The 26,255-nt window shown below is 35.7% G+C and overlaps 1 protein-coding gene across 3 annotated transcripts in view; it reads right to left on the reverse strand.

Annotated features, from left to right (window-relative positions):
• Window positions 1-281: 281 nt before the first annotated feature.
• CPSF6 (cleavage and polyadenylation specific factor 6) overlaps window positions 282-26,255 on the reverse strand; it is a 31,208-nt gene continuing 5,234 nt past the window's right edge. Inside the window, exons 2-11 of one of the 3 annotated variants that reach the window (XM_074165838.1) lie at window positions 22,773-22,982; window positions 20,774-20,877; window positions 19,912-20,057; window positions 19,036-19,209; window positions 17,402-17,906; window positions 16,086-16,178; window positions 14,972-15,087; window positions 14,485-14,638; window positions 13,231-13,425; window positions 282-5,681 (exon numbers count right to left, since the gene is read on the reverse strand). In XM_074165838.1, the coding sequence (XP_074021939.1) occupies window positions 13,236-13,425; window positions 14,485-14,638; window positions 14,972-15,087; window positions 16,086-16,178; window positions 17,402-17,906; window positions 19,036-19,209; window positions 19,912-20,057; window positions 20,774-20,877; window positions 22,773-22,982 (1,692 nt within the window). In that variant the 3' untranslated portion in view covers window positions 282-5,681; window positions 13,231-13,235. The remainder of the gene's footprint in view (window positions 5,682-13,230; window positions 13,426-14,484; window positions 14,639-14,971; window positions 15,088-16,085; window positions 16,179-17,401; window positions 17,907-19,035; window positions 19,210-19,911; window positions 20,058-20,773; window positions 20,878-22,772; window positions 22,983-26,255) is intronic. The other 2 variants (XM_074165857.1, XM_074165846.1) reach the window with 2 other exon arrangements.

Genomic DNA, 26,255 nt, shown 5'->3' on the forward strand with positions numbered 1-26,255 from the left:
AAAAGGTTGGCTTAAAAAAAAAAAAAAAAAGACTGCACTTCTCACTGATTTTAAACTCTGTAAAATCTCTAAAGACCAGATGAGAAGGACAGGAGTTAGTATGAACGGAACTATTTCTAGATTCAGAAATAACTGTAACACTTTATCCAGCTATAACTACATTAGAATGTCCAACATTTAGTTTTAACATCTGAATATTTGAAAAGACTCTGACATAATTAGCACTGCAAAGATATTAGACAAGCTGAAATGAAGACAGACAAAAGTAATTTTTTATATAAAAATGGTCTTTATTTCTTCAATACAAGGTAAACTACTATTGCAGTTTAAGACCAACACAAAAGTTGGACAGCAAATTGCTTAACAGTCTCCTAAAGGCTGAAAAAAAAAGAAACCCATGAAAGCTAGAAGTTATGCTGTATTTCAAGTATAACATCTAAAAACGATGAAATGATCCCTAAACGTAACTAAGTACCTCTGCTGAAAATGTATTAAAATCTGTATTTGCTAGGATACCATCTTACCTTGTTGAGAAATATAGGTCTCCAGAAACTCAAGTATTCAACAGACTCTTTGGCCTGCCAGTATCAGGAAACTGTTTACTATATATATATATATATATATAAAATGCTTTGGAGTCAGGTATTCTGAGAGACATCCATTTCCTTACATTTTGCATTGCAGTTCTGCATTCCCAAACTTATTCCAAAACAAGCCCCCCCTCCTGTATTTCAAAACCATTTCTTGAATAGTTTACTCAGACATCCTTGTGCAAAATGGGAATCAGGAAATGGAATGGTACAGGAAGACAATATAGCCTTTTGTTTAGAAAGTCAGCAGTACTGGTAATAAGTCATAAAAATGTTACGGTTTACCAAACAGGAATGTACTTCACCTTTAAAACACTTGGGGTTGGGTTTTTTTTTTTCCTTTTTTTTTTTATTTTAAAAAAGGATATCTGCAGTAGCAAGGAAACTGAATTTGCAATCACTTGTATTTATAAAAGCACACACATTCCTCATTTTCTTACATTTGAAGATCAAGGGAATGTCTGTTTCATAATGTAGTAATAATATGCACAGATTAAAATATTTTCTATTACAAAATACAGTATACAAGAGGGTGAGGCCAAAGTCTATTACTTGGATATACTCCAAAGTGTTAGCACTGAATCAGGTAAAATCACATTACATGGTATGAATAGATGGGAATTTTTACAACTTAAATGCTCTATTTCATTGGGATCAAAGGTATACTGTTTACTATTTTCAAAAGACTTCAATAAGACTAGTGTATTTCCAAAGAAGCTTTAAAAGATTTAGGTCATACCATAACCTAAAACCCGCAGCAACAACTGAGGTTATAGAAAGGATTCAAGAACTAACAAGTGCATAACATATCAATAGAATGCGATGCTTTATCATATTTTGTCCGACACGGGGGAAAAAAAAAAATAAATCCCATGAGAACATCAAATTGAAGAACTTCTAAGCTCCAAACTGCTGCTTAGTAATTCATCCTCTAAAGCTAAAATCAATCTAAAAGTACACAGCATGTCAGATCTTAATTTGGGGGGAAGGGGGACGGACACCAACAAAACCCAAAAACCACCTCAAACACCCCAACCCACCCCAAGCCTGTCTGCAATATTAATTGCAAGTCATCATAGTAAACAGTTGCAAGAGACAGTATTTCTGCATAAACATCATGACTACTTAGCATGCTGCAACCATTATGTTTAAGACCTATGCAGTCAATTACCAAAATAATTTAAACCCTGAACAAATCCCTGTTGCTTCTTTCCTAAGTCAAAATACTTAGTTTGGAAAGAATTCAATCATCTTTAAGTATATGCACACTGACCTGCACTTTCCTTCTCTAAGATCTTGAGGGGTTTACATTTCAATGCAGAAGCGATTTAGTGTCTTGGATCTCTGAAGAGTACCAGTCTTAAACATGCATGTTTTGTATGTGAATCTACACAACTAACAGTATCTTAATGTGCATTGTGTTAGGAAATTTAAGGCTGTATCTCAGTTTACAGAAGAACCAATTATAACTTTAAGAGGCTACGTATAAAATTCTATAAATAAAAATAGGAGCAAAGTCTGTTTAACCTGTACACGGAGAGCAAGTGGATAAGAAAAGGAAATCAGGAATTAAGTATTTCTATAAAGAATGCCATGTATTTTTTACTAGAAACACAGATGACAAGTATATACAACATTTAAATCTCCAATTATCCACATACAACTAGGAAAACATTTACAAGGGTTTGGGTATGCAACTAAACAATCAGGTAAAAAAATACAGTTAGAAAAACTAGGCCTCACCAATTTCAAAGGAACAAAAATAGAAAACGCTCACCCCTTAAAAAAAAAAAGCTAATACCTAAATTTAACACGATACTTTGTTTAACACAAAAACAGCTATCCAAGCTTATAGGCCACACTGTAAATAAAATTTTGCAGAAGTTCTGACAAACGCTTTTCAAAATGCAATCAGAACTAAAGTTATTGGCACAGAAAGCAAAAAGGGAATGAGGGAAAAAGAAGACTGTACAGTTTCCAAAATGCTATGTTCTTCTTCTAAGAAGTATTTTTGACCTGTCAAAACGTATAGTCCAGTAGAAATTTTACTTTAAAAAAAACCCCTCTACTTCTAAAAAACAAACCTCCAGTAAAACAACATCTGTTGCTAAAGCACTGCCACCCCTAAGCCACTACTTGTTGCTTTTGTCTTTCAAGATAAAGGACACAGCCTTAAGATGTTATTTTCAATGTTACTTATAAAATCAATATTTAAAAGAAATAAAGTATTTCATCACAGACTATTTTGTCCCTTCATCAGCTAAAGGAGATGAAATACAATTGGATGAGCATTAAAGAGCACAGCAGTAGCTATCACGGCATCACCAGTCAGGAAAGTTACCAAACTGCTATTTCCCAAGCGTGTACAGGAAATTGCCAGTAACATTTAATAAATCAAAACCTGGTAAAAATTCTATTACAGATCCAGTTATACATGATGTGCATTAGACATATTCCTTTTTGGTGTCTATCAGGGTCTTTGGATTTTTTCTGTACATTTTTTTTTGTTTCATTAAAAAAAAAATCTAACAAATGAATCTCACAATAACAAGAGAGTATTATCTAAATTGCAACACGGTACATCTATCAGTTAAAACTAAGTATTCGGAGAAAGGGCAGAAATAAGGGGCTTCATACGGGGACCTCATCTCTCAAAATCACAATGATCACTCAGTTTAACTTCTGCTATTTTCCCCCTGCTATTCCCTCCCTGCCACTTCCATTGCCAGCAATGGAAATCTGTATGTGAGTGAGAAATTACACTTCGTGTTAAAAGAGCAACGGTCTCCTTAAATCTATTTCCATGTGGAGTAAAATATCAGTTCCTGCATAAAATGCTTGTAAATTTACTTTTTTATTTTAAGATTTAATAGATCTATGCAATGGAACATTACTTACCTGCTGCCTCTCCAGTATTAGCTATTCCCCATGTAACAGCTACAGGCAGGTTATTTCTTCCTTAAACTTATTACACACAGTAAACAATGTTTTTAAGTAAAGTAAATAAAATTACAACAGTGCTGTTCTGTTTGTAACCAACACCTATTCACAAAAAGCAGGAAATGAGTCATGACTTGTTTGATACAACTTTTCAGTTTTACAAAATTTTAAAAGGCAGTTTTCATTTGCAAACAGGATTAAACAAACATGTCAAATATCTTCTCAGTAGCAAATAGTTCAATAAACACCAGTGATCCCATGCATGAGGAACTGAGGTACACAATTTAAGGGGGGGGGGGGGGGGGGGAGGGAGGGAAGGGGGAGAGTCTGAAGCTGTAGCCAAGTCCAACAGCATCAACCTGGCTGCAGGAAACCTGGCTGAGTGGTAGGTGACAAAAATATTAGAGCATTTCAGACTTATGCAAAACTTTTGCAGTTGCACAGGCTGCTGGTCCCAACTCAGTAAAGCATAAAAATCACTCACATATGCAAAAAAAGGTACTTAAAACATATGTTTACATTCCTTGAAATCTATGGAGCGTAAGCACATGCTTTAAATGCTCTGGAAAACCAAATGGATTTAAGTGCTTTCCTGAACAAGGTAACATTTTCGGTTGGCTGTAAAATGTTCAAAATTGGTAAAAAAAAGAAATCAAGAGTTGTCTAAGAGTTGCCTCGTAAAGCCATCTGAGGTCTTGAAACTTAACTTAAAACAGTAAGTGCAGCTATTTGAGTAAGTGAGAACTCCAAGAATAAATCTGTTACATAACGATTTCAATACACTAAAACCGAGCCTTTGTGCAAGGCTGCCAGAAACTATGTTTTTGCCACTTATATGAACTTCCTATTCACTTGCATTTCACGCTTAATGAAATTTAAAACAAATTCTTATAATTTGAAGTCAACTTTCACTCTGAGCTCCAATAATTTGTTTTTAGGTAAATTTACAAAACCTCATCTGACAGATTTAATGAGCCTCATTTAAATATTGCCCATCACTGAGCACGGACATACAAGTGTACCTTCTCTTTTATATGCATGTGTGAATAAACTCTGAAGTATTAAGAAAATACCAAACCCATCAAGTCTGAAAAATGGGAACATCTGGTTTCTTCTGGCACATTTCTAATATACAACTATGTACAGACTGCTACGCCTTGGGGGTGGAGGGGGAACACACACAAGCACTATTACTATAAAACTGTAAACAACTGCAGAGTTTTGTTCTGGTTTGTTTTTTTTTTTTTAAAGCTAACCTTTCCACCCCTTATCATGGACAGTTTAAGTTCATATGAACAGTTTAAGTTTATATTAACTATAGTGTCAATCAGGATCAAGGCTGTACGAGGGAGAAAATTTTCAGCGTGCTGAAAATCACAGACCTGGGACCACCTCTCCTCAAAACAGAAGACATAGAACTGCAGTTTTTACAGTTTTATATGCCAATTAGCAAATTCACAAGCCACCTAGGTAAACACTGCTAGAAAGCAAAATAGCATTAAAGGTTTTATGTAACCACCTATTTTCATATCAAAATTGAATGTGTGAGAGCAACATTAGTATGTTTAACTCACTGAATGCAAGATTAGGTTGAGGCATATGCAAGAACTATTGCGATGTTTTTAAAGACAGCATCAATGTTTTCATTGTAACATTATCTTTAAATATTGCTGAACACAAGACTTTCCCTGAGGTGTAAACATCAAATAACTTGAACAGCTTTACACATCAGCCCCATTAAACAGTTTATTACAACACTACATCTACTGTAATCAAAGTGGTGCTGTGTACAGACATTATCATATGAACAGTTTAACATGAACAAACTACTATAAAAACAAGCATTTACTTGACTTTTTTCCAATTGCTTGCACATTATAATTGCCAAATGTATATAACCAGTAATAAAGTTGCAAAAGCTATAAGGTTTAAATCACACAGGTTTCCCTCAAATAAAACAGTTAAGCAACATAAAAAAGTAAAAGAGCTACTGGTTACCATGTATGCAGATTTGCTTTATTCAGATCTATTCCTGTTCATTTTATCCATGAATCCTTACAGGCTCAGTTCAATCACATGAAGCAAACTGCTGGACAAGCATCTTTCCTTGAAGAGTGTATCTTGTCTTGCACGCTGTTCCTCTTCCTTCAGCTGTAATGTGTCAAAATTTGTGATGTAGATTTTGCTAGTCCCCATAATACACAGAAAATTGTTGGCTTATCTATACATACACGAGTCGTGCATCTACTTCACCATAATGTAAACTAACACAAAATGCCCAGAAGCAGTAGCTACTTGTTTCTGCACGAAACTGTTTTATAACACAATAGTTAAAAATAAAATTAAGGTTGTTGTACAACAAAGTTTAAAGAATATAAATTTCACAGTTGAAGTATTGAACGATAAAGGAAGAAATAGCTACTGTTCCTGTGACTGATGGGAACATTTATGTAGAACATATCCTAAAGTGTGCATTCTGCAAGGGTAAACGAACAAGCATGTAAGGTAGTTTTGCCACTAGATTTTTACATTTTTACCTGCCCACTTACAGAAATGTTAAGCTGAGTTGACATTTAAGTAATGCACTGATTGTGTAATGAAGTGGATGGCTCACAGCTCAGTAACATTTAAAAGTGCACAGAATCTAATACCAGTAATTCAAAATTTTCAGCAAGCAGGATGGGCTTCACATCTAAAAATACACGCTTGCAGTTTAATCACAAGAACCCACTTTTCAAATAATACAATATAGATCTGCAGGTTTCCTCACCTACTTGCCCTAGAAAAAAAATCCCAAGCCCTACTTCCTACTCTCATCTATTATGGCAAATAAGGAACCACACCATTCAGAGTAAATTATTGTGTAAGAGTTCACAAAATACTTGGGATGGTATAATTCCATACACTGGATTTCAGTTGAATTCCATTACAAAACAATTAGCTATCTTCATTTCATTAATAATTCACAATTTCAACATTCAATAATTTCAAAATAGTTTAAATCAAATTGTTCAAAAAACCAACACATTAAATTGTTCATTTGAAAAACAAGACATTTAGAGGAGCAATTTCATGAACGTGCACCAGTACACAGCTGTCAAATATTCTTCTACCAGTATAATAAGTTCAAAGTAGTTGGGAAAACAAAGTACTGAATTTTCACATGAACAATTGACACATTTCCTCCTTTCCTCAAAGTGACTGTTAATAATAATTTTTTTAAAAAAATTATAACCCAGTAGGCTCTATATACTACAGTATGCACATAAATTAATCCAAATCCAAAGCAGTGACTGGAATTTCTTTTCTTATTCACAGACTTTGTTCCCAAGTTGTGTATGTTTCAACCAGTAACTACTTTTAGGGAAGTTCCTTCCCCAGAGACCAAAATTTTCATAGGAGTTATGTACTTTTAAAATTAATTAGTATCAAAGTGAAAAAGTGCTGTCTCCACCAGAAGATGCATTCAGAGTTGCGAGCTAAGTTAGCACAAACAGGCAGGGGAAAAAAATCTCAGGTTTTTAGTGGAGAAAGTAAAGCGTATGACAGCTGTGAGACTGCATGTCAGAATTTGCTGCTCTCATCATACAATTGCTGCGGCAAGAGTTATGGATCTTTATCACTTCTATGGCGACAGTTAACAGATCCAAAGCACCACATATATGATTTATAATACTAGCATCAGAAAGCTTCAGTTCCTGGGAATAATTTTCCAGATTCGTAAGGGTACTTATGGAACTACAGGAACTTTAAAGAATGGATTTAAAACTGGATTTAGGATTAATACTTTTCATCATAGGGCTCTTAAGATGGTCAGCACCACACTGAACCTTCATTTTAAAAAAACATGACCAACTAAAATCCAAGTATTCTGCCACTATTTCTTGGCAAAACCAGAAACCTTTGTGGTTCCAAAAGGAAGAAATAAATCCGTATGGATTATACCTTCATGCTCAGCCCTTTTCAGTATTCTATAAGCAAGTAGAATATTGAAGTAAGAAACAACTTTTTTTTTTTTTTTTAAAAAAGATTAAATCTCTAGTCAGTACTTCTTGTGAATGCTGTTTTCCATCTGCCTCAAGCTATCTGTCCCAAGCACGTGTTAGGTTTGTACAATTTAACACCATAAAGCAATCAAGTTTCTCAGCATTTCTACTAATAAAACCCAGATTTCAGACTTATCTGTTATATACTTATTTTGTGGTTTTAAAGTTAGGGTTTTATGCCAGAACGTTTCACAAATGAAATCCCAGAACTTAAGTGATCAAACATTTTTGTATTTATGCAAGATGCAACTTGAGCATCATTTTTCACAAAGACAGACTCTTACAACAAAACCCAATAGATTTCTTATATATATATAAAGCATCTTGCAGTAGCAATTAAATTTTTTCCTTAAATTATCTAAATAAGCATATAAAAACAGCTTTTAGAAGCGTAAAAGATCTACAGTAGTTTAAAGCTGTATGTGCATACACCAATCAAGTTTAGTTATAGTAGTGTAGTATGATATTTTCAGAGACTGAATTTCAGTCTCCCAATTTATTCACATTTCAGTAAAATGCATGATATACATTTGTCATTATATCCTCATAGCACCTAAGAATTACTTCATGTAATTCTCCTTTATTTTATTCTATACATAAAGAAAAAATATACAAAGCGAAATCCCACATAAAATATCAGCTTGCAAGCCAAAATTAGTTTTAACTTAACCTACATTCCAGAACATCACGAATCTCCAAATTCTGTGATGCCTTAGCTATAACACAGTGAGAAAGAAGGAATTTCAAGCTCAACTCTATATTTGTCTTTCTGCATGTAAGCTGAGGTACATACGTGATTCTGTTCATCATACATGTACAAACAGACTATTTTACCACCACTATAGTGCACCTTCTTCCATTTGTTGCATCCCCTCCTCCCCTCCATTATTAGTGTACTTACCTGGTATCTGTTCAATCTTAGTGTATAATTTAAGATCAACACCAGAACAATTTAATGATTGTATAAATAATTTTACATGGGAAGAAAAATAACACTCCCAAACTGGTTTCATTCATCACATGTCTTTCTCCTACCATCCCAGCCTGTCTATTCACCAAAAATAACTGATGAACAGAGGTGTGTTCAGAAAACTCAATCTTTAGTTTACAGATTAAAAAGATGTGAATTACTGGCAAGTATCTTTCACATTAATATACGAGGAAGACACAAAAAGGTAAATCAGGCTGCCACAGGAAAACATAAAAATGAGGATCTCTCTCTCATTTCTCTTTTTTCTTTTATTTTTTTGTAAAAAGAAATCTTAGTTCTCAAACCACAATGAGCAAAAGGAAAAGATGGAATTTGTTTGTTCTTTGGAGAATACTGCATTAAGCCAACATTTTCACTTGCAAGTACCTTTATGTTTCAAATGCTATAAAGCCTTAAAGTTTCTTGGGGAGCTTTCACACAGGTCAAATTTATCAAAACTATTGGTTTGACAAACAAAAGCACAGGATGTGGGGAACACAAAAATATAAGCGTGTCTGTAGACACCTCAGAAGACAACAAAATTACAGCAACATGTTCATGGAAAAAAATAATAAAAGTTACGCAGTTACGCATTTGAAAATAAACAATACTGTACTTCATTTTTTCAATTCGTCTTATCACCCTCAAGAAAATGAGAGAAATCACTGAACATTAAGAAACAAACTATATGTTTCCATGAAGCACCAGAGTAGTCATAAAATAGACTTTAAGAAGCACATAAAACAGTGGCACTGCTTGCCCCTTTCACTCTGTAGCAGATTTCAAATACTGAATCAGATGCACAAAGCATGATTTCTCTGATGAATGCTAAATGTAATAGAATAGTGCCAGCCCCACATATGTTCTTCCTCAAAAATATACATTTTAAAAAAGAGATGTTATGTAAATAATGTTCATAATAGCTTAGTATTAGTAAGATCTGAAATAATCCAAGACAAGTACATATACCCAGATCTTGAACAATGCTACTACGACTCACTTAAAATTCTGTTATTAAATAGAAGCTTATTATTAAAATGACTTACAAAAATAGGCATTTTCCTATTAATGTACAAGGTTTCTTAAAAGGCTAATTGCATACTTCACTTGATGTTTTAAGTGGTTGATAACACAGTTACAGGACAGTTCCTACTCACACAAGTAAAAATGAGTATTATTTAAACTATCAGTACCATTTCCCCTCCTACTGACACCAAAAAAAATTCCAATCATGTTAGTTTTTAGATCACTCCAAAGCTGACACTATTTCAGAGGGCTGAGAGCCATTTTTGAAGCAGCATATGAGCCTCAGAAGCACATTAGACTTTAAAATATTTTGCTTACAGTGGTTTGAGAGCAAAAAAATCAGAGGAAAACCATGAAATATGGAGTACAAAGTCTACATACATATCAACTGTTACAATGTTAGTGTGTTTTTGTCTTTGCAACTCAGTCCAAATCCAGTTTAAATAGGAAATAATCAATCAACCCAATAACAAAAACATAAAATGAAAAACTTAACATTCAGCAGTTATAGAAATTCAGACAGATTAAGATTGGGACAATGTATCAGCTAGAAATACATCATTGAGTATCAATTAAACTAAAAAAAAAAAATCTGTCTAAAAAAAAGTCAAGACATGCTGATGAAGTTATATTACTATTCTGTTTGTACACATTAATTTTGCTGTTAATCCTTCTAAATATCATTCTATTGGATTCTTAGTTTTCTTGACTAACGCGGGTTAGAAATTTTTCTTAAATCCATTGTTCTCTTTTATATCTATAGGCTTTCTACAAGCAAAGACAAGATGTTGCAAGGAAATATTCAATTTATAGTTGTTCTGTAGAATGGATTATCAATGTACATGACACCTTACTCAAATGAAGGCACAGAATCTTGCAAGAATTTAATTTTAAATCATGAACTGTACAAACAGAAGTGTAAATACCTGCTATGGTACATCTAAACTTTTTAATAGAGTTTTATTGTTATAAACACATTTAGTAAGTTATTCCAATTTAATCCATCTCTATGAATGTAATACAGTACAAACTGAATTTCACTGTATACAAAAATGTTCACAATGGACCTTTAAAATCCTTCTAAACTAGATATGTAACACTTTTTAAAAAATGCCAGTACAGTATCACAGTTATGACTATAGGTACACAAAAAGGAGAAGTTATCTGGCATGTTATGTGGCAAAACACAGTAATATGGGGAGTTCAGCACTGCTGGTATTTATTAAATGACTGAGACTGTTAAATCTGTTTATGATTATTAATCAATGTAAAGAACAAAAAAAAAAATGTATGGTAACATACATCTTAGTGAAAATGAAACATACAAACCAGGAGATACTCTTTTTTGTGTGTGTGTGCGTGTGTGTAAAACCAGAACTACAATAAAGCCCTTCTTCATTAAGACAGCAACAAGACAAAATGTTTACAACTTAACTTTAAAAAAATACCAAATGCTTTCATTTACATGCAGAATACTAAATGTTCCTTTTAAATCAAGTTCTTAAGACCTATTTTCCTCTTTCCACGAGTGAATCTTACCTATGCAACTCCTCTGAAAGAAAAGAGAAGTCCCAGCACACAAACTTGAAGGAAGTTGCATATATAAATCCCACCTGAACTGAGACTGAAACCACAGTCTCATTTTAAAATTGTGCTTTGGAAATTATAAAATGCAACCTAATGCTATTTGGTATGTTTTCTTGGAGTGACAGGGTAGGGAACCTGTACTTGGCACAGACACTCCATATCTACATGCACAACACTTAATAAAATATGCCAAAGGTAAAAAAAAAAAAAATCATCTTAAATTCCAGGTTATTAACAATTTTAATTATGGTTTGCTTATCTCCACCAGAAGAAAACACTCTGTAAATGCACCCATCACTCAGCTCAATGGTTACCTCGTATTAATAACAACTATTTGTAAATACCACAAATACTCATTTATCGTAAAAAGTAAAAATCCAGTTCAACAAAAAAAGCTACATTTACTCTTGTTAAATCTGTTTTTTCTTCTCTTATATTTTACAGTTAAGAACCACAGTTGCTATTTTTATGCAATTCCAGAAATATTTCTGCCAATCCATTCTTTATGACCAAAAAGTGGCTTCAACAGATACATACTGCCAACTTTATTTCAGCTGCCACATTTCACCTCCTGTTTTAATCCTTTGACTCCCCTCCTCTAGGTCGATTACTGCTTTGTGTGTCCCTGTTACCATATGAACCCAAGGCAACACTCCCACTTAATACTCAATAGACTAGAGCACTTAGTATCAGAATTTGTTGTCTCCCAAAGGAGTCAGTGCACTTAGTATCAGAATTTGTTGTCTCCCAAAGGAGTCAGTGACATAAAAGCCTGACTGAAACACTGACATTTAACTAATACTAAATTATATTTTATATGATTTCTAAAAAGTTTTGTTCTATTTAACTTCTGTAAATGAACTTCCATGAATAAATAACACATGCAAACCTGGAAACTAAATCTGAGCGTAAACTGAAGAAATGGAAGTTTGGCAGACAAGCAAGTCTGCAAGCTTCAATTTTTGTGTACATGCAGTGGGAAATTCTTCTAAAAAAGGGAAGACTACTGTAGAGAAACTAATAGGTAAGGTTTTTTCCAATTGTCAAATATAAGGAATCATGGGTAGCTTGAATTCCCAATCCTCAAAATGGTACATTATATAATGTGATGAACATTTCCATGTATTTTAAAGCTCTCAGCAGTACACTGAAAAAAGCAATATTTAGCATGCTACTCTGTAGCTATTTAGACATTTGATGCACGTGAGACTGCAGGTATATGAAATAAAAGAACACATTAGTTTGTGAACAACCACAAAAGAAACGATCCTTGCATCATACATTTGTTTACTAGACTTCAGAAAATGACTTTCCTATCAGAGAAGGGAGGGAATGAAAAAATCAGGGTGGTGGGGAACAACTGATCATATATCTTATTGAAAATAACACCTGAATTTAGAAGGTGGAAGATACTGACAAGGCACATTTCATAAAATAAAGAGCAAACTATGGCTATATTTCCTGAATTTGATTAAAACTCACTTGGAAAAAAAACAAACAAACAAACAACAAAAAAAACCCCAAACCAAACCCCAAACACTGTTGTACTTGTGCAAGAACAGCAACTGTATGTACATGCGTTCCCTAAATTGAAATAATCCACCCAGGATGTATGAAGGGCTAAATGCTGCAGTCCTTACATAAGTAGATTTTTAAATACAAAATTAGCATTTTAAAATACAAATAAGAAATACAACCAATAAATTTAATATAATCTTCTACAATTACAAAGAGAGCAGACTTACCAGTCTGGCTTACTGCTTTTTTTTTTTTAGAATTGGTTTAATTGCATTTCATACAAACTGCAAACATTAATAGTACCTAAAATTAAAAAGGCAGCATGCAAACTGCAGAAGATAATCACACCAACACTCCCTCCCTCTCCCAAGACCAATTACCTGTTGTTACTTACCTACGTTCATGTCAGATGCTGCAAGAAGAAAGTGATTCAGTACATACTTGCAGGACCATTTAAATGCAGATATTAATGGTGTAAATAATCCCAAACCTAGGGTAGTTACTTTTAGTAAGTCAGTAACAGTAAAGTTAAGAACACAAAACAAATGCTCACCTTCTTTAACGATGACGATACTCTCTCTCTCTGTCTCGTTCTCTGTCACGATCTCTGTCACGATCACGATGCCTCTCCCTCTCACGGCTTCTTTCCCGGTAATAGTCATCATGACGATCTCTACTGCGCGATTTGTGGCGCCTACTTTTTTCTCGTGACCTACTATGGTCCCTCTCTCTGGATCGCTCACGTCTTCTAAAAGAAATTACTTCATTAAATTTTTCCTCAAAATAGAAGCCACCTGCTGCATGCCAATTTTGTGTTCTGTTTATGGGTACGAATTTCATCAAAAAAGAATGTGAGAGAAATATCTGTTCACTGTGATACAGATATGGTTTTGTATGTAACATGAAAGACGGGTGGTATAAAAGGTGACGGCTAAGAACTCAGTTACAGATAGTAAGGTGCATCTGCTTTCTAATCCATCAAGGAAATGATACTACATTCTACTCAGAATGGTGGACAAGGTGGCTGAAATCAGCTGAGGGAACGCACCACACCTCAAACGATCACTACAACATGGCTGCCAATCTGTGCACTGACAGTATGTACCAAAACCAGCTGTCTTTGTGTTTTTAATATTCAAGGCCAACTACAATACTACAATATCCAAATGAACTAGAGGCTCAGTGTTTGTCCTAACTCTGAAAGGGGCGTTATTTAAGTTTTGAAAGAAATATCAATCTCTTATTTGTACTAGGTAGAAGAGTCCATGAATTCCAAATCTACCTACTCTCAATTTTTAGATCGTATGACAAAAGGCAAAAAAAAATTAAATAAATAAAATAATTAATAAATAAATAAATCATTCTGCCCAACTCCCCCCACAGCCCAACTCACATGTACTACTGTGACAAGTGTGGAGAAAATCACTTTTAAGCAAAATGAAAAATGGCATCAAATATCCTCAACCTTGATTTTCAATAGCAACTTCTAATAAAAATTTTGTACTGGACATCTTAATTGATAAAGGATAATTCTATGTTGAAGTCTACACTTTTCAAGAATACCATGCAGGAACGGACACCAAATAAAACTGAGAGTTAAACTTTGGCTAGTCAGATCAATTTTGAAAAAAGGGTCAATAAAATGTAGCTGTGTTTGGGAAACCCCTATTTGGTTCTTCGAAACATTTCTTGTGCAACCCAGCAAATCATTAAGCGTCTTACATGACTTCGTTTCTTCTCTGTGAACTAGTCCTGCCCTACACCTTCCCTTTTGTAAGTAAGGGCAGATGGAAGAGGAAAGTTTTACCTGGATCCAGAACCATAAGATTTGGACTCAATTCCATGAAGGCAGTCCTGAAGAGAGCTAATAAGTACTTTACAGCGATCATCCGCAGATACTTTGGACTGTTTAATTAAGGAAATTGCAGTTACCAAGGTCTCTATAGCACTTCCGTAGTCACCTGAAAATGACATAAGATCATGACCAGAGTATTATGCAATTTAAAGCAAAGATATCTGTATATCTGTCATAGTATTACCACTTTGAGCATCTTCTCTTCAACAGCCATCCAGATCGTTTACTGTAGAACCAAATATTAAAATACTATCCAGATCAGTTCTCAGAATGCATTCTCAGAAACTAATTGGAGCATAGTACAAAATCAGTCATAGGTTGTACCTAAATTCAGCCTCCTGGAAAATGTGGCTTCAGGACTCCAAATTTCCTCACAGAAAAACTATAAACTCTTTTTAGTTGGGTAGAATAACAAACACATTAATTGAATTTTACTAACCAGCACTGGCATCTGATACAGCTCTCGAAATGGCACTGCTTGAGATCGCCCTATTTCTATTCATGATTTCTTCAAATTCTGCTTCACTTAGAGGTGTCCTTGCAGCATCCATTTCTCTGCAAGCAATAAAACTAGTATTTAAAAGGTTAAGAAAAATGTACAAAGATATCATTGCAGTTTTAACAATCCAAGTTTGCAACTTTAAGCAAAGTGACAAACAGAAAAGAAAGCAGGATCTGGGTTTGGTTTTGGTTTGTTTTTTTTTTTTGTTAAGGACCATGTTACAGTATAAAATCCTGAACGCTAAAAAAAAAAAGTAAAATAAGAAAAAAGGTAAAAAACAATTAAAACATTGCTGTATAAATACTTATTCTTGTTCATCCCATCTATTTTGAAGATTCAGCAGCACTTAATGTTGTGCTTTACAAATATTTCAAATTTTCGTAAAATCCTTGAAGTAGACATTATCCCAATTGAATGGATGTGGAAATACACGTACATAGGCAATGCAACTTTGAGCAAAATTAGAGATCATTTTTATTAACAGTAATGGAATTAGAACTATATGATCCTGTTTCCCAGATCTTAACTAAGACCAGAATGCTGTAACTTATGAAAAGCAAACATAGTCTATCATCTTCAAAACACTCCATTTTATGAATGATACTTCAACATTTTATAGCTAATTTTGTTTGGTTTTATTTTTTATTTCCAGTCAGGTTCAGGGTCCTCAAATTTGATCTCCAAACCGGTCACAGTAAGGAGAAAGCAATAAAGCAGAATCCTCATACTCATTACACTTTTTTACTTTAATTATTAGCTACCTATATAGGGTTTCCAAAGTAACAGAAGTTAACCTACACAAAATTTTTCCCAAAAGTTTGCAGTGTCCTATTAGCCAGTCTCTGTATCATATAGAAAATTTGGAGAAATATGTTAGAGAAATGTTGAGACTGTTAAACTGGCCCACTGCTTGGTATTTCTAGAATAGTGTTAGTTCTTCTGGTAGAAAGAAAATGCAGAATAATAAGCAATGCTATCCTCTTAATTGCAAGAAGTGGAACAAGATCCTATAGCCAGTTTAGCATAAGAGGAAATGTCTAAAAATTCATACCTCCCTGAGTTTTGAGTATTATTTTTCGTGTGCCTCCCATAGAATGGAATATGTAATTTTTCTCTTATGGACATGTTATTTCCAGTGAAACGCCTATGATATATAATTAATGACAATTTAAATAGTTATGGATGATAGTTTTAACATTATTAATGAAAATACTGGACAGTAAGTTAATACTGTCCTATTCCCACTCCTTCCCTCCCCAGACATTCTACAAACTGCAGACAACCTCAATTCTGTCCATCAAAAAAATAACCAACACCTTATAGTTTTATTGTATTTCAGGCAATTAAGCCAAATGCTTGAATTTCTATACTTTCTGTATGAACATAGTATGTATAGATGCATGGAATTTTTTAAACTTTGTGATAAAAGAATCAAAGCAAAGTGTCTTCGCAGAAAACATTTTAAACAAGAAGTGTGTCTTATGCTAGCAGTAAAATCACAACTGAAAAATCCAAATGTAACTATATATAAAAAGTGCCTTATAATTTATCCCAAAATCTTCTGTGACAAATACAAATATGGTGACAATCGAGAAACAGCAGCAAGACAGAGATGCTTGAAAGCACAGATGAAAGACTGTTCAAACAAGATGTTAAAAACTTCACAACTCAAGTCAGAAAGACTCGAGAACTCTGTCCCAGATAGGATTAACCCTGTAGGAAAAGCCACTGCTACAAACAAGCAAGACTGCACCAAATGAGCAGAAGCATCTTGACAGGAAAGGAAGATAAAAGTCCTGCAGTTAATTCCCGTGTGGCTTTTGGGACAAAGACACACTTTGAATTGAATCCTGAAGGAAAAAGGGACAAGCAGAGCTGCTGAAAGACGATAACGGTATGAGCTTGGCATAGCACTGTGCTCAATGTAACGCACATATTCAAAAAGGACAACTCCAGAGCATTCTAAAAAGACAGCTTGCAAAGCACAATGGTAAAGGTACACGTCAGAATTTCAAGTTAAGACAGAAGCACAACCAGAAGCTGCTGCATAAGAAGTGATATATAAGTTTACATGTAGAACACACGGAACGATGATACTGCCAAATACAAACTGAAGACAAGCAGCTCAGAGCTGAAAAGGGAAAGCGAGATTACTGGTGCTACATTTCAGGATTTTCCTACTGCTACCAACATGTTTCTGAGAGATATTTCACTGAAAAAGTGAAAAGGGGCAAATTAGAAGGCTGTTGGGATCCCTTCCAGTCCTATTTTTCATTATTTCTAACATTTGTATTAGAAGGGAAAATCAAACATTTCCTACAAGAGGAGTAAATCTGCTACCAAGCACATTGCACCAAAAGCACTCACCTTCCAGGTGGCCCATAGTCACCTCTGTCATATGGTGGAGGTCGGCCATACGGATCTGTTGGAGGTGGGCCACGGCTGTCTGAAGTAGGTATGCCGCTATTGGCAGGTGGGGGGAAGAAAGCTGGATTCACATGTGGTGCAGGTGGTGGAGCACCTGGAGGTGGTCCAGGGAGATGTGGAGGAGGAGCAAGAGTTAAGGGTGGCCCAAGAGGACCAGGTGGACGAGGGGGAAATGGACCCGGAGGTGGAGGTGGACCCTGCTGAGGTGGTGGCGGACCTGGTGGTGGCCCATAGCCTGGAACTGGTGGTGGAGGGCCTGGAGGAAGTGGCCCAAGTGGAGGCTGACCAAAAGGCTGTCCTGGAAACAGAACTGGTGGTGGTGGACGGTCACCACGGTTAGGAGGTCCAGCTAACGGAGGTGGGAGGACCTGACCAGGAGGTGGAGGACCTGGAGGGCCTGGTGGGCCAGGAGGACCTAAAGGTGGACGTGGGGGAGTTTGTCCAGCTAGAAAGAGGAGAAAAAAAAAAAAAAAAGAAAAAAAAAAAGAGTTAAATATAAAGAAATAAAAGACTTAGCAAAATAATTAAAATTCTTGTTTTTTAAAAATTGTTAAAAACAACAACAACAAAAAAAAAAAAACAAACAACCCTCACTGAAAAATTTGCAACTTACACAAGACATGCATGGTCCCACTTTGGGTCCAGTAGCTTAGAAATTTTTTAACAGTTGCTGGACTATCAATATCTAAAGAGAACAACATTAATTGGAAAACTGACAACTCGCCCCCCAATCACTTAATCACATGCTATTGTGACCAAAATCCCCAAAAGCTTACAAAAACTAGAAAACATCACATCCTACTTACACCTGCAACTACTCCTTCATATGGGGCATAAGATACAATATAAATTAAAAATATGGGAAAAACTATATTGGAGAAGGTAAGTTAAATGCAGTATCCAAACTACTTTCAGGTCCTCATTAGTAGTTTCTCAATTTGACCATGTCCCTTTGACTGCTGTAGATGATTTACTACTGAATGACATTTATTAAAAATACTAAAGCTGAAATAAGAACTTCACTGCAATGCAAGCCTGATTGTTTAACAGTTCTTTCCCATGAGAGATACCTGACTAAACATGAACCCCTCCTCTTCAAATCTGTGTTATTCTAAGTGCCAACTAACAGACCTGTCAGTCGACATGAATCAAAGCTGAATTTCTGATGATGTGCAAACTTGTAAGGCAGTAAGGAAAAGAATTACTTCATGCTCTGCAACAAAGGCATTCCCACCCCATATAGCAAATCAGAAAATCTGAACTACACTGCACTAAAGACAAGTCTACTTGCTAATATGAGCTATCTTAATTTTTTCATACTTCAAAAATACGTACTTTGCCACATTATAAAGTATGTCTCTAAAAAATGTTATTATATTGCTATCAAATTTAGGAAGTACAACTCCCTGTTTGAATATCAACAAAAATATTGTTGAATCCCACAATCAAGCTGCGAACCCTGATTATAGCACATTACTGAACTGCCTTCATCTATATCATTTCCCAAAGAAGCATGCTGCACTAATACAAGAAAACACAAATGAAACTGAAACTCCACCTTTGAATTATTTTACCTGGGAAAGGTGGTGGTGGCCCTCCTGGCCCTGCTGGTCCAGGGAATCTGTCTCCACCTGGAATGGCACCTGGAAAACGGCCTCGCCCTCTGTTACTAGGTGGAAATGCTGCTCGTGAGCTTCCTCCTGGGGGACCAGCTTTACCTTCCCCAGACATCTGGCCAGATTGTGTGGCTGCAATGGAAAAGCAAAAGTGTAATTACATAAATCAAAATAGGTTAAAGCTTTACAACACTTGACCTAAAGTTTTACGCAGCGCTAAAGCATGACCTTAGGAGCACCAGCTTGTTCCTTGGCACCCAAACCCAAAGCATTTGGGGAAGAAAAATACAGCAGTGTTTCCGTATGCCCTATAGTAATGGAATAGCATCTGGGAAGACGTCAGTCCTTCCTTTAAGGCAGCCCAAGACCACCAACTATTAGGACTGGGAACCACAAGATGAGGTGCTGGAGGAAAGTACAACACAGAATCTCTCTTCCTCATTCTGTCATAAGCACAGCCTATTCAGACATCAGAATTTAGTTCAGTTTGTCTACGAGTGTTAAATTCTAAATGCTCTTACGTTTTTTTAAAAATTACATCTGCATGAAATTGTGAAAGCTTCTCCAACTGTAAGACAACAGTTTCACCAAGGAGCAACCTTCTTTCAGTGAGCGCTATCTCTTGCCAAAACAGCAGCTCTTCAGCGCACTAAATGATTTTTTTATTTAAGAGGATTATCTTTGTTTAAAGATGCAACTTCATTCACCTGGACTGTAAGTTTTTAATGGCTATTTTAAACTCTGTAGAAATTATCAGATGCTGAGAGAAAAACTGCCATACTACTTTTGAAATAAACTTCTGTTTTTCCAACACAACAAATAAGAAAGGCTTACTTTTCCTTGACTGCATTTCAAACTGACTCAGAAACTGTTTATTACACGGAGTTACAACAGGATTCTGCCCATGCAATTCTCTTTTAGGCAACAAATCCATCAACTTTTTGGAGGATGCTTCTGATCCCACGCCCACAAGGGCAAACCTGAAAGGAAGAAAAGAAAAGAAGTTACACCACAGTTTTTCCCTTTCCTGGATATCCCGGTGCCTCATGAAAAAGGTTAAATTCAGTAAGCAAAAGAATACAGAAGCTGTCTCACAGGTCTTAGTCAAGTTTTCAGAATAGATAAGCTAACTCATTCTAGGACGTATAAGAAGAACCAAAAGCGTTAAGTACAAGATGTATCAAAATATATCACAACAAAAGCAGCTTTTTGGTACAGTATCAATACACTATACATGAATTATATGATTAATATGATAAAGTTATTATTAGCATTCACTGTGTTCCTATTACTACTAAATAGAGAGAAAGGTACATTCATGCAAGGAAGATTATGTTGCCAGTGAAAAATGGGCTCAAGCGCTCATTTTCAACAGTTAACGGAAAATAAAGACATAAAGAAAGATTTAAAAATGGAGGTTGGGGGAACAGTATTCACACTATGAGGAACAACAAGCATCACCACCACCCTAAATGAAATCTAGAAACAGTCTTAATGAAGATGGCCAACAGGATTTAACTTGCATAATAATAAGACACACAATACCATCATGAAAATTTATGCCTGAAATTTAAACTAACAAAGATTATCCATTCACATACTGATAGTTATGAAAATTGAGAACTCTTTCCTGATTTCCATCCTCCCAAACTTCAGCCCATTTACAGAAAAAAAACAACAAATTACAAGTTCTTACCCTTTAGACTGGCCATTAGCACGATTTTCAAAAAATTTTATCTCCAAAATATCATTTACCCCCAGTGAATGAACTGCTTCAGTTAAGTCTTCATCTGTTGTCCACTGAAAAATATTTTTAATATTCAACTATGAAAGCTTATCTATAAGACCAGGAAAAGGGCAACTGTTTTCCATGGATTTTTTGTGTGTGCGTGAAATCAGTCAAGAGGAATACTTAATTCAGGCTGTCAGTATTTTCTGACTTTCGGTGAGCAGTCATTTATACTTTATAAGTCTCAGAAAATTAATTTTAAAAATATACACACTTCCCCATATACTACACCGCATCAACCCCTCCACACAGTATAACAGCTACAGTATGCCCAAAAACCTTTGCATTTGCATAACTTTTGTCTTCTGAGAGTATAGGCTTAAACAGGACTATTTCAATGACTGTTTCTTTTTTCACACACAATTCAATTTTTCTCCCACTGATTCTATTATTTCCACACAAAAGTCAATTTTAAACATCAAATTAATCAGGTGCTCTTTATGAGAACTAGTGAGAGTTTAGTGAACTACATATTATTTGCACAAAAATAGCACAATTTACAGACAAAAAGAACCAAAACTAGTACAGAAACTATGGTTAGAAACAAATGCTTCCACTTAACCAAACCTACTTACTGTAACTTCCTATTAATTACTATGTGATGTTTAACAATTTCACTCGTATCCAAAGATACAAAAATACACTAATACTTATGGGTTTCTTCCTACTTCTGTTAACTTCACTGCTTCTTTAGATTTCATATGGGAAGTGCAAAGCAAGCTTTCAAGATTCTGAACTACTTATCTGATCTCCCTCAAATCAAGGCTTCTTTTAAAAATTCAGCAAATTACTTTGCTGAGAGCTAAACGCAGAGATAACAAACACAACAGTAATGCTAAAGTAGGTAAATGCACCTTTTTTGTATAACTTCATTTGTGAAACCAAATAATGAGTAACAGGTACAAACTGCTGAACATTGGCCTACCTGCTTTATAAATTGTGTTATTTAACTCAGATGAGTTAAGCTAATTCATGTGCATTTTACTGAGTCCATTAATACATTTTAGAATGGTACAACTGTTAAGTCAACAGCTCCTTTACTTACCTATTAGCTCCTGAAACTATGATACTGTAATAACTAATGAAAAAACACCTGAGCACCAATACTCTTTTGCAAGTTTAGCACTAGTAAGAAATTAATCAGAAGGGAAAAAACCTTGAACAAGAGTTTTGCATGTGTGGACCTGGAGGAATTGAATTTCAGATAAACAGATAAGAACTCCAGTTAACTCAGCTACTGACCGGATCTTGCACTTTTGTCTGCTTAACTGCAATTGATTTTAAAATGCTTTAATGCTAACAGAAGTAATTGCTTTAAGGGCAACTGCAATTTAATGAGTTATCCCAAACCTGTTAACTCCTAAGACCACAGAAATAAGCCTCGAGGCAAAAACCTGAAAATAGTTTTGTTCTAAGAGTCACTGCCCTGCAAAAAGGGAAGCAGAAAAAGGCAAAAAGTAATTTCAAGAAAAACTCAGAGAACCTTCCAGCTCCTTTTAAAACTAAAAACTTCAGCAAGAGTTTACTAAAAAATGGGTTCATTCAGTAGCCTTAAATTATCTACAGGCACAAAGTATTGCACAGTTTAAACTTGTTCTCCTCTTTCATTCAGTTCTCTGAAAACCTTAAAAAGATAGTAGTACAAATATCCCTTCATAACACTTAAAACCTGAGAGGAAACCTTGAAGTTTATATTTACTGGAAATTTCCTTGATTTTTTAGACAAGACAGCTCCACACAGGCTCACTAAATTTCGAGTAAGAAAAGCCCACAAACCCACCAAACCCCACCTGCTTTGCTGTACTCCTAATATTTCAGGTAAAACAATTTTTAAGCCAAAAATATTTACAAATAATTCATAATTTTAAAACTCCTGGCTACACCAAAATAGTAATAAGATACTTACCCAAGTAAGATTTCCAATGTACAAGGCAATTCTCTTTCCAGTATATGTATAGACAACATTTGGTGCAGCTCCTTTACCTACATCATCCCCAACAGACGGTGGGAGAGAATCCATGTAATCACGATCTTCTGGGGCATCTCCATTATTTGCAGATGGAGAAATTACATCATCATACAAATCAATCTGATCATGCCCACCATATTCAGCTTCCTGAAATACAAAAGACACCTTGATTAATTAAACACTCTTAAAACTTACTTGAAACAAAATGCTGAGATAACTGCCACGTTCCACAGACATTGTAACTTTGATCCAACACCTACACAACATCCCTGCTGAAAAGGTAAGGCAGTTTCATCCACATTAAAGTGTAGAAAATTCCTACGACTTCTGTTATATTCTAAACTGACAGGGGGGAAAAAAAAAACAAAAAACAAAAAACAAAAAACAACTTCTGGCCACTGTTTTGCATTGCAATACTTCTGCCCTTGTAATACCAGCAGAAGTCCAAAAAACCCACAACCCCTACTCCCAGAATTATAGCCATCAGCAAGCATGAACAACATGCAAAATGAGAGGCTAACATCCACTCTCAAGCAAATCTTTTTTCCATCAAAACACTTGGTAGAATAAACAGATCAAGCTGCTAGAGGAGCCCTACTTTCAAACACAACATTCTACCTTTCAGATTTCTACTGCATTTCTAACTTGATTTTTATCTCCTCATTCACAGAGGGTCTAGACAGGGACAATTCTATTTTGTTTCATTAACTGTAATAAACCCAAGGGTTTGTGTTTATTAAACATTTATTTATTCATGGGCTACAGAGGGACTATTCTACAGCATCATGGCTCCCTCTGAAACATTTCGGTTCAGAAAAGCATCGTGGGGTTCTGTAGTGAATCACCCCCTTCTCCCTTAGGTTGGTAGAGGTTACAGCACAGTTCTGGCCAAGTGAACTACATTCCTTTAGAGGGAATGGAAACCTGAGAGTTAGTTTCCAGACGCTCTGCTTCATGTGCTCAACAACTGCATCCTACCTGCTAAATGGGAACAGACGGGTCAAGATCAATCAGTGGTCCTTCAGACAGCTTTGACTCATAACAGAGGTAGGAATATTTGGTCCAAAAGGCCAGACTAAGTTTACTCTGAAGCAGAGTATGCAAACAGTGCGTTATGTAGACAGGGGGGCCTGAGCACCAACCGCCTCAATCTGCTGATGTGCTACTACCAAGCCATATTAATTTTTTTTATAAAGACAGCTGTACTGTCATGTTGACTGCAAGTGATAATAACCTCCTTCACAAAAACATGCAAAAACTTTTCTAAAACCACAGTGTAACCTTAATCAGTGGGATTGCTTCATTTCAAATATAGATGAAGCTGTGTATTATATATTTGCATTAAGAAACTATTTTTAAAACAAAGACTTATTTTAATACTTGTAATTTTTCATCTTATATACTGTCACTCATCATATTCAATGGTGATCAACTCCACAATGGGATTCTGCTATCCTTTTTTACCATCCTAGCAATCACCCAATCTATGTGAGAGAGAGGCACCATCTAAATGTCTACCGACAGGAAGGCAGTAACTTCTCAGTGAACAACAGTGATCTGTCAAAGCTGAGGAGAATCTCATCATGTTTAATGTTAACCTTCAGCTTTTATATTGATTTTCACAGGCTGCTTTGCCACATGCAAAAGTTGGACTTCAAAAGCCTGCAGAGGGTTCCTCGGCTCTTCCACACTAATCCAACACAGAAACCACGTCATCGGGTTTTGAGATCAGAGATATTTCAGCATCCAGTATCTCATGAATTTGTATCTAGAAACCCACATAAGCATCCTAGACAGAATAGTTCAAGGTACCAGATACGACAACTAGAGAGAATCAAGTTGGATTCCAAAGAAAACAGGCTGCAAAGCTAGCAATCTTGGTTGAAAACCCACTATACCCACAACCATTGCCAGATGATTATCTGTCTTGAAAATATGAAAATACTATCAACTGCTAGTCATACAGAAAGAATATTACTAAAATAAAAAAGACAACACCCAACCCCCCCCCCCAAACCCCTAGATAAGCTAAGTTTTGGCATTGTTAGTCAAGTAGACTTGTTCCTCAGTAAACTGCACTGTCCCAATACACCCTACACTTCAACAGAAAATTTATCTCTCTTAAGGTAAGTTTATCATCATTAAGTGTTTCATATTTTCACCTAGTCTGTCCAGTTCTCTCAGTTTGATTCCTCCTATCACCATAGCTAATGAAATGAAAGTCAGTTCAAAAGAACTGCCTGGGACAGGCCTGAACATTGCATCTTACAAGAAGATTAAGGATGATGTCACAAGGCAATTAAGGAAATCCTCTGCTAAACGTGCAGTAATTCTAGTCATCTGTGTGTATAGATGATGACTTCAGGGAAGTAGAATTTAGTCTTGGTAGACAGATCCAAACAGGCAGCCCCCAGTCTTGCAGCAGATGTACTCAAGCCTATCACTCCAAGAAGGCTGAGGTCAGTGTTGCCAAAAATGCCAGAGGAGGCAACAGCCCACAGCTCTGCTGCACTTCTCTAGTGGCAAGAAACTCCTCAAACAGATCATTTCTATCACATAGACTTTCAAGTCACTATCAAAGGAGGGAAAGAATTATCAGGGCAGCGCAGTCAGCATGTAATTCGGGGGAGGGGGGGGGAAGGGGGGCAAAGGGCCCAATCAAAACAGTGCCTTAATTTAAATCAATAAAGACACGACAAAACCTGATGTTATTCACCATAATCTCTTCCTACATCATGCTGGTTTTGCAGCCAGCATGGAATTCATTCAGTTACCACTCTGTCAACAAGGTGTGTGGTGAGGTGATTAAGAATGATCCAAGTCAGCAACTGCAAGTGTAGATGGAAGAGAGGTGTTTTGATGGCAATTGCACAAGATCCAACAACCCTTCCTCCTTCGTAGGTGTACCATGGAAACTTACCTAAACACACCCTTTTTTCCCAGATGCAGAAGAGTAAGAAAAAATACAGGAAGCGTTACTTCTCTAAGCTACTTCAACAGATGCTCTGCCCATACCAGGAATTGGTTTTGACCTCTTCCGACTTCCTTAGTTAAGAGAAGACTATCAAGCATGAAGAGAAATAATTTCTGCTCAATTCTAATTCACAATCTTACAGATAAACATGCTAAGAAACAAAGTCAGCATTGCTATTTTGGCCCCCTCTACAACCAACTCAGAGCAGCAATACATTTCCAAAGCCCATGTTTTAACTAGACCACAGTCTGAAATGCTAGATCATTTGCTATGGAAAATCAGGACCAAAATTCCACATTCTGTGATTTTAAGTGGGACTGGGTGAATAAAAAGCATACTGAAAAGATATGCTCTCAAAGATTCATGCCAGACTAGCTGTTACACTTTCAGTTACTCAGCCCTTCCTCAATATTTTCTATTTTAATTACTGATTGCAGTGTTTTGCA

Source organism: Numenius arquata, chromosome 2 (assembly GCF_964106895.1).
Source record: "Numenius arquata chromosome 2, bNumArq3.hap1.1, whole genome shotgun sequence".
In the NCBI taxonomy this organism is placed as follows: Eukaryota; Metazoa; Chordata; class Aves; order Charadriiformes; family Scolopacidae; genus Numenius; species Numenius arquata.